The following is a 10000-nucleotide window of genomic DNA, read 5'->3' on the forward strand; positions in this document are numbered from 1 at the left end:
TTAGTGTCAATTAAAAGCCTACATTGTTAAAAATACCAAAAAGTAAAAAAAAAAAAAAAAAAAAAAAAAAAAAAATACAGTTCAAAATACCAAAAAAAGCAATGTTCATTAACAAACCATCGATGCTTTAAAAAAAAAACGCTATATCCTGGCAAATGATTTAAGTAAAATCCAATAGCGTCAATAAAAAAACCTACATTGTAAAAAATACGAAAAAGTAAAAAATAAAACTGTACAGTTAAAACTACAAAAAAACAAGAAATGTTCATTAACAAACCATCGACGCTTTAGAAAACAGTTATATCTTGGCAAATGATTTAAGCATAATCTATTAGTGTCGATAAAAAACTTACATTGTTAAAAATACCAAAAAAGTAAAAAAAAAAGACAGTTAAAACTAAAAAATAAACAAAGATTGTTCATTAACAGACCATGAACGCTTTAGAAAAAAGTTATATTTTGGCAAATGATTTAAGCATAATCTAATAATCTACATTGTTAAAAATACGCAAAAAATAAAAAAAAACTGTACAGTTAAGACTAAAAAAAAAAAACAAGCAATGTTCTTTAACAAACCATCGACGCTTAAAAAAAAGTTATATCTTGCCATACGATTTAAGCATAATCCAACAGCTTCAATAAAAAAAGCCTGCATTGTCAAAAATACGAAAAAATCAAAAGGAATAAAAAAAGAATAAAAGTTCCAAAGCCACTCTACTCACCCTGTCAGTTACTTGGATCATAAACCGGAAGCCTCGCCTGTGAGCTGAGTCCTCGTAATCCAAAGGGTGGGTCGAGTATAATTCGCCGATGTGGCCTCGCGACCTCACGTCGAAGTACTGCCAACCCCAGCCGCTCTCTTCCACTACCTGCAATAAAGCCAATGAAAAAGTCAGTTTTTTTTTTTACCTGAGAGAGGGAGAGAGAGAGCGGTATTAACCATACGCGAGAATTGTCAGCTTTTTATTTGAGAGAGAGAGAGAGAGAGAGAGAGAGAGAGAGAGAGAGAGAGAGAGAGAGAGGCAGTAACCGTGAAACCATATGTGCTTTACTGCTAAATAATAATAATAATAATAATAATAATAATAATAATAATAATAATAATAATAATAATAATAATAAAATACAAATTATTTTTCCAGCTAGAGCCCATCAGCAGATTGAGATTCTGGTACAATTTGCTAAAATGGAAGTTTGAAGGGAACTCTCAGTAGCAGTAGTACTAGGTAGTAGTAAATAGTAGTAGTAGTAGTAAGTAGCAGCAGTAGTAGTAATTTCAAGTTTCCCTGAAACGTAAAATGTCAATGACGGAATTACCAAATTCCCTTACCACTAAGACACTTCTACTCCCAAAGGAAATTCCCGGCAGCTATAACAAAATCTTTTTTATTCAGATATTTTCCCTGCCAAACCTACCTGGTTACTTCTAGGTCTACCTGGAAAATTATCATAGGCCTCGTTTACATGTTTTACCCAAAGATTTTTGCATCAGAAATATTCTGCGTAATATATATAAAGTGACTTACGTTATCAAAAGAAAAAAATGACATTCAAAAAATGGCTGAATAAATTCCCAATGAAAATAAAACAAATGTCATTAAAAAAATGGTTGAATAAATTCCCTAAAATAAAACAAATGGCATTCAAAAATGGTTGAATGAATTCCCTAAAATAAAACAAATGGCATTAAAAAAATGGATGAAAATTTCCTAACATGAAACAAATGGCATTCAAAAAATGGTTGACTAAATTCCCTAAGCATAAATTTTCTAATATTTGTTATAAAATGACTTACTTTGAATGATCTTGTCTACGAAAATTTTTTAAAATCGCTTTCATAAATGGTTTTAAAAATCGCTTTCATAAATGGTTGAGTTAATCATCTTTAAGTGTAAGTCTTCTAATATTTGGCAAAATAGTCCTGGCAAATTTAATAATGTAATAAAGAACATTTTCACTGCTTAATCTGCAAAATGAGCAAAATGCCGAACTTGCGACAGAGGAAAAAAAATGCAGTAGTGGAATTTCCCTCATGATGAAAGCTTCAAGCAGACGGTAATGAACTTTCGCAAATGGTTTAAATTATAATTGCCAGTGTTGGAGATGAAGGGCCAAATTTCGACTTTAATTCTGTGCATGAGATTAAAAAAAAAAAATTCCGGGAGACTGCTGACTTCCAGTTAAGAACATCGAATTTCAGAGAATTGAAAATGAGGAACGAGCATTTATGATTTAAGGGAAAGGTTAAATAATACGTTGTCAGACTATTAAATGGAGTGTAAAATAAAAATTATGCTTTGACTGATTAAAAAAGTCACAGTTTTACTGAAGTTATGCTTCGTAGAATTTTACTGAAGTTCATCTTCATTTATCACTGACTACACGAATAATTTTCCCAAGGTTCCTGTCAAGATTAGAAGTTAGACAGCTTCCCCACGTTATCTGTTTATCTATCGATAGATAGATAGGCAAATATATGTGTATATATATAAATACACACACACATATATATACACACACACACACACACATATATATATATATATATATATATATATATATATATATATATATATATATATATATATATATATATATGGATAGATAGATATATAGATTTACACCACCATACTAACTGAAACAGAAAAACTCAAATGGCACTCGCAAAGACTGTTTACCTTTTCGATAAAGATATAAAGGGAAATTCTTTTTAAAAAAACTGGTAAATAGAATATATCATAACTTTGTGTAAACATGTACCATACCTCATTATTAACAAACTAATGCGATGCTTCCAGTCAATAATTTCGTGTACAAAAATGTTTACACGCGACTCCATTTTCTTTAAATGCATTTGCAAGCCAATATGAATTTATAATAAAATAATGACCTAATTATTTTTTGAAATAGTGAAATATCTAGAAAAATATTTACTGATGACTACATTTTTTATAAATATACCTCTCAACCCACATAAATTTGTCATGATATAATGATCTAATTGTGGGTAATAAAAAATCATGGAATATTCTATCACTAAAACATGTGAACAACAACACGTACAAGCAAACAGTCGAGTGTACTTGCATCTTGCACACTGTGCAGAGGCAATTCCTGGTCACTAGCGCAAATCCTGCGCGAAGTGTCCCGATACGTAATTCCGGACATTAACGTTAACCGTGTAATTTCGACACGGACATCCAGCGAATACTGTGATATTAGGCGTCATATGACAGAGCCTAATTGACATTAGGACACGTTAATCTGCCGTGGTGACTTCATATCCACGCCGTTGACTGGGTAATAATGCATTTTCCAGGGGTATTTATAAAACTCGAATCTCTAGTCAATTAGCTTCGTTCATTTTTATTTCAGTCTACGGCATTTGCTGTAGAAAGTTGGTCAAAGTGGGTGCCTTTCACTCAGTTTCGGGAGTGAAATTGCCACCCAAAAAACAGGAAAATATTAAAGTGAAAATGATTTCAAAAGCAGGTCCTTGAAATTGTCTACGATTGTTTGTCAAAAGATAACTGTGCTTGCAAAGCCAAAATCCCTAGCATCGTTTTTTTTTTTTATAAATAATGGCTAAAGATATGATGTCATTTTCCCAAGCCTTTCCTGATCGCCCCAAACGTCGAAAGCAAATAATAATGTATTTTTCCACGTGTATCTATAAAACCTGAATCTCTATTCAATTAGCTTTGTTGTTTTTTTTTCACTTTGTGATACCTGATGCTTGACTTGTAAAAGCTGGTGATTTTCACTGTTTTGGCAGTGAAATTGCAACAAAAGAAAAATATTCAAGTAAAAACGGATTAAAAATTAGGCCTACGTTATCGTCTGCGATTGCCAATCAAAAGATAACAGTGCTTGCAAAGCCAAAATCCCTAGCATCGCTTTTAATAAATAAAATAGCAAATGATAAGATAACATTTTTTCAAGCCTTTCCCTGATCGAACCAATATACCAGAAAGCAAAAAAATTAAGTTCTCAACTCATGTTTTTCTAGTCATTTATAAAAGCTTCTGCTTGCTTCAATCTACTGTACTTTGCGTGTTTTATCGGGTGATGCTGAAATACCTTTCTCATCGCTCGTAAAATGTTTTTACTAAACGATAATCCAGTACAGTAATCACTGCAATAATCCAAGAAATCTGAAAAGTTTTATTCTTTATTTCCGACCGAGAAGAAACAATTTTTGTTTTTTTGTTTTGCAACAAAGCTGCCTTTTGCTTTTTGTAATATCGCAAGTAATTTCCTTTCAACATATAAATCTATTTTTATTCTTAGTAAAAACTGCAAAAGCAGGATAGGATGAAGAGGATTAATACACATATGACTATGAACAAAGAACGTACAGATAAATTTGTCACTGTTTTGACTTTCTTCATATATTGCTCATTAAATGCATGTCTTCACTGTGTTTAAAATAACACTCACAGGCTCTTTCTGGTAATCGGTACTTTAATCTCACTTCGATATTTGAAAACTTACAAGATAACTAAACAGCCTATGCATTGTGCAAAGAGTTGCAAAGACTTAGCTTTCTTCAATAAACAAGAAATAAATGCGCCGAAGTTTCTTCAGGGCAATCGACTTTTCTGCACACCGTATAATCAAGACTACCATAAACAGATCTATCTTTCGGTGGTCTCGTTATAATGCTGTATGAACAGCAGCCCAAGAAGCTTTAACCACGGGCCGGTGTTGGTCTATCCTATATCGTTGCAAGAAGCACGATTATGGCTAACTTTAACCTTAAATAAAAAAAAATACTGAGGCTAGAGGGCTGCAATTTGGTATGGTTGATGATTGGAGGGTGGATGACCAACATACCAATTTGCAGCCCTCTAGCCTCAGTAGTTTTTAAGATCTGAGGGCAGGACAGAATAAAGTGCGGACGGACAGACAAAGCCGGCACAATAGTTTTCTTTTACAGAAAACTAAAACTAAGAGATTACACAATTAAAGGCAGTAATTGCATTTTCCTTTAGGTATATAAATTTATTAATGCAGTCTATTATATAACCCATTAATGGTAACAACAAACCATAATAAAAAAGGGACTGCTTTACTTGGTAACGAATCATCTACCATCAAATCGTGATAAATTTGCAGAAAAAAATAATGGTCTACAAAGGCTAATTCAATTAATAAGTTCTCCCGTATTCATCTGAACCCTTTTGCCCATTCTTGAAACAAGAATGAACAGTAGTTAACACTAGAATATCAAAAAGGCAAAAGTCAAAGACCGTATAATATTGTTGTTACAGTAATACAAAATTTCAATAGCTTTTTCCTCATATTGTTTCTCTTTTATCCTTATCTTTATTCATGCTTGGAAATTATACCATACGGAATAACAAACGACACTTCAGGGATTTTCGAATTCAAATATATTAATACAAATTCTCAGTCACAACAGTGCCACCCATACCTCTTTTGGCACCCGGGTTTAGCAGAGGAGAGCTTCCAGTTTTTTTTTCCAGCACGTTCCAGGCCTTGGGGATTAAAGCTTCCACTCATTTTTTTCAATTTATTGAATTTTTATTCGTTTTAAAGTTTTCCGAATCTCACTCCGGATTATTCTAAACGCCGTCTCAGGGCTTTGTCACATGGCGTATCCTGGCTGGATTTCCAGTTGTGAAATTGAATATACAAGTTTCCATATATCCGGAAAAGGTTTCCAGTTCTGCCTGTTTCAGAATTCACTAGAGGCCTCGTGAATTTTGAGTGCCTGAAACCTGAGCTGGGTGAATCTTGCCTAGGCAGAAGAACGACTTGACTTGTGATATTAATTATTATATCAAAATGCCACTGGTAATATGACACAATGAGTTTCTCTCTCTCTCTCTCTATAGTAAATTGTATCTTATCATTGCATTAGCTAATCATGTTAACCGTATGAAGACTTATTATCTTACTACTCTCTCTCTCTCTCTAGTAAATTGTATCTTATTGCATTAGCCAATCATGTTAACCGTATGAAGACTTATTGCCTTATTGCTCTCTCTCTCTCTCTCTCTCTCTCTCCCTATAGTAAATTGTATCTTATCATTGCATTAACTAATCATGTTAACCGTATGACGACTTACTATCTTATTGCTCTCTCTCTCTCTCTCTCTCTCTCTCTCTCTCTCTCTCTCTCTCGATTTAAAACTGCAACATCCTGTAGGCGTTGGCGTCAAGGACGGCTGTCTCATTTTCAATAAAAGTCCAAATCTCGTTTTGATTTCCAGTATACACAAACTGCATGTAAGTGTCATTGGTTGATATTCCACAAATCAGGAGTTGATATACCTTCTCATCTTCTACGGGTTGGTCTATGATCACGAGCCCGTGCTGGTATAGAGCCAGCTTAATCATAAACAACAACAACAGAAAATTCTCAACAACCATGTTGTTTATCGAAACATGGCTTCGTTAACGTGACCTTAAACCATATTCCTCTGGGTTGTTGTTCTCTGTGTAGCAAGTCTCAAAGACTTTCTTGGGTATTTATTATATCTGAGATGAATCCGTCCATCACAAACACTTGGGTTAGCCTCTATATCTCTAAATGGGTTTTCTTCCAGGTGGAACAGTGTCGAAGAGCATATTGTAAATAAGCAATATAAAAAAAATTCAACATTATTATTTTCTAAAACGGAGAAACCATAAGTTCTGTGTTGTAATCCTTTACCAGGGGGTCCACAGGAAAGAATCCTTCAAAGGATTTTCTATCTGAGTCTCGTGTCAGCAAGAATCCTACTTAATATCATTTTGAATTTTCATTTCACTATTGGCGGTACAAAATATATCCCACAAAATCATACTAAAATGGCCATTACAGAAAATATCAGTAATATTCCTTTACCGCTTCCTCAATCACAACTAAAGAAAAAAAAATATACAATAACAGCCATTATAGACAATACCAATAATATTCGCTTCCTCAATCACAATTAAGAAAAAAAAAATTATTTCCTATATACTGAATGACATTAGCAATTCTCGCGAACGAACGCAAGAGGAAAAATTATAATGAATGTTAATAGCATTGTCAATTTTTCATGCAAGCGAAACTCAGTAAGATACAGTTGTTGTTGACATGGAAAATACTTTGGGTTAATGAGAACCAGGAGATTACGTTTACTTGTATTCCGTTAAGGGCATTTTCAAATTCCCGGTTTAAAAAAAAGGACCGGTCTATTTTCTGATGTTCAATGACATAACACTTGACGAAATTAAAAGAATTCTTCATTAGTTAGGTTTTGAAATAGCAGAAAAGGTGTTATGCATATATATACATATATACATATATACATATATACACACAATATATATATATATATATATATATATATATATATATATATATATATATATATATATATATATATATATACATATATATCTCGACTGCTAATTAAACCCAACATTCTCCATTTACCTCAACCTGAAACCTTGGGGAAAAAAAAGGAACCGGATTTCGTATTAATCAAGGAGTGATTGCTGGGTCCAAAGAACTGGCTTGTAAAAACTGTTGGAAAACTGCCCGTCTCCATTCTCACCAGATGAGATTGATAGCCACGAGTTAATGGCTGAAACATCTGTCGGCGCAGAATAATGAATGGAACAACACAGCAGTAATTTTCGGCTTCTCCCTCAAAGTTCTCTCAGGATAAGAAATGATGTTTGCAGGAAAATGGAGAAGTGGTGGAGAATAACGGAAGTTATGTGTGCATTGGTATTCCATGCAAATTGGGTGAGGGAAAGACGGTGCCTATAAAGTAATTTACATATATACATACATACATACATACACACACACACACACACATATATATATATATATATATATATATATATATATATATATATATATATATATATAAATATATATCTGTGTATATATGTATATATATACATATATGTAATATACATAAACACACAAACATACATACATACATACATATATATATATATATATATATATATATATATATATATATATATATATATATATATATATATATATATATAAATATATATATATATATATATATATATATATATATATATATATATTTATATATTTATATATAAAGTATATATACATAAATACATGCATATATAAAATATATAGCCTTTGTGTGTATTAATCAGTTGTAAGTGATAATGAAGTAATACTGCACTAAGGAAAGTTGTTGCAAAAATTCAAGAAGACGCAACGGATTTTTAAGCTAAAACCAACCTCCCAGAGATACTAATTTACATATACGCTACAAACACTCTATAAAGAGAACGACAGTGAAGAGATTATATTCGATTATATCTTAAATTAGCCTTTACGTTCTTGCCAAAATTAGCTGAGGAAAATATTAACACGTAAATTACTTTCCATTCCCAGAAAAAAACCTCCCCAAAATTTTTTTCTTCTCCCAAATAACGTCAAGATAGTAACGAATACAAAATACAAGAGAAAGATCTAAGTGAACAATGAGAAGAGAAATAACGAATGACAATACGACTTTAATGATAAACCCTTACGAAATAACAGGAGAAAAAGAAAAAGCATAAAAAAAAACAGGAAGAGATTCACGAAGTGGACAAGGTTAATTTCCCATGGATAACCTCTTCTAAAAGATTCATTTCCTCTCGATGCGAAAATCGAGTTATATATATATATATATATATATATATATATATATATATATATATATATATATATATATATATATATTTTCTCTCTCTCTTTTGCACTGTAATCGTTTCATGTTCCACATTGCTTTTTATTTTTTTTTCTCGTTTATAAAAGGCGAAGGAATGATATAATTCAGTTGAATTCATCTAAGATGTCTGAAGAGACAATGAGTTATTTGTTTCTCATAATAATAATAATAATAATAATAATAATAATAATAATAATAATAATAATAATAATAATAATAATAATAATAATTATTATTATTATTATTATTATTATTATTATTATTATTATTATTATTTAGAAAATGAATCCCAATTCATATTGAATAAGCTTATAGCGGCCATTATTATTATTATTATTATTATTATTATTATTATTATTATTATTATTATTATTATTATTATTATTATTATTATTATTATTATTCAGAATTTAAACTCCTTTTCAAATGGAACAAGCCCACAGAGGCCAATGACCTGAAATCCAAGCTTCCGAAAAATATGGTGTTCATTTGAAAGAAGTTACAGAAGACAGTAGGAAATACAGAAAGAAGCGATCTTTTATTGTTTAAAAATTTATTGTTATTGATTCTATAGAATTTTTCTCTGTGCGGAAGTGTTCACCTAAAGTTTTATCACTACTCTCAGTTATTAGAAAAGAGGAAAAACGATAAATGAATAAATTAGTAAAGAAACGGATAAAAAGTATAAAACAAATTAGTAACATACAAGGTGAATTGTCCTTGGGTAATAATGCTTTGCATTTTCGCTTAAATTTTTTAAGGGTCCAATTGCGAAACATCCTAAGGGAGACTGTTCCATTCTTCCCTAAAATGGAAAATTACAGTATCTGCAAAAATTTTCGAAACTGAGATATGCCAACTACTGGGCTCGTGAAACACAAAATAGACAAGTTAGTGAAGTTTCAGAATGATTCTTCAATGCTTTCCACGAGTATTTAGGGGGGTCCCATTTGCAGTATCTGCAAAATCAACAGTAAGGCAAGGGAAAACTGCAGTATCTGCAAAATCAGTAGTAAGGCAAGGGGAATTGCAGTATCTGCAAAACTTTCGAAATTGAGATATGCCACCTACTGGGCTCGTGAAACACTAATACACAAGTTACTGCAGCTTTACAATGACTCTTCAGTGCTTTCCCCGAGTATTTGGAGGGTCCCATTTGCAGCACCTGCAAAATCAGTAGTAAGACAAGAGAGTATTGACAATTTTTTTCTAAGTTATGTATTTTTGTAGATACTACAGTCTTCCATTTTAGGGCAGCATAGTCCAATGGCGTGAGATGTCGCGAC

At 31.8% G+C, this 10000-nt stretch overlaps 1 protein-coding gene across 5 annotated transcripts in view; it reads right to left on the minus strand.

The window, feature by feature from the left end:
* The window catches only part of LOC136850822 (putative neural-cadherin 2), a 774623-nt gene that overhangs the window by 41757 nt on the left and 722866 nt on the right, over positions 1-10000 (minus strand). For all 5 annotated transcript variants that reach the window (XM_067124844.1, XM_067124842.1, XM_067124845.1 and 2 more), the window contains one exon: positions 723-869. In XM_067124844.1, the coding sequence (XP_066980945.1) occupies positions 723-869 (147 nt within the window). The remainder of the gene's footprint in view (positions 1-722; positions 870-10000) is intronic.

Source organism: Macrobrachium rosenbergii, chromosome 22 (genome assembly GCF_040412425.1).
Source record: "Macrobrachium rosenbergii isolate ZJJX-2024 chromosome 22, ASM4041242v1, whole genome shotgun sequence".
NCBI classification, from domain to species: Eukaryota; Metazoa; Arthropoda; class Malacostraca; order Decapoda; family Palaemonidae; genus Macrobrachium; species Macrobrachium rosenbergii.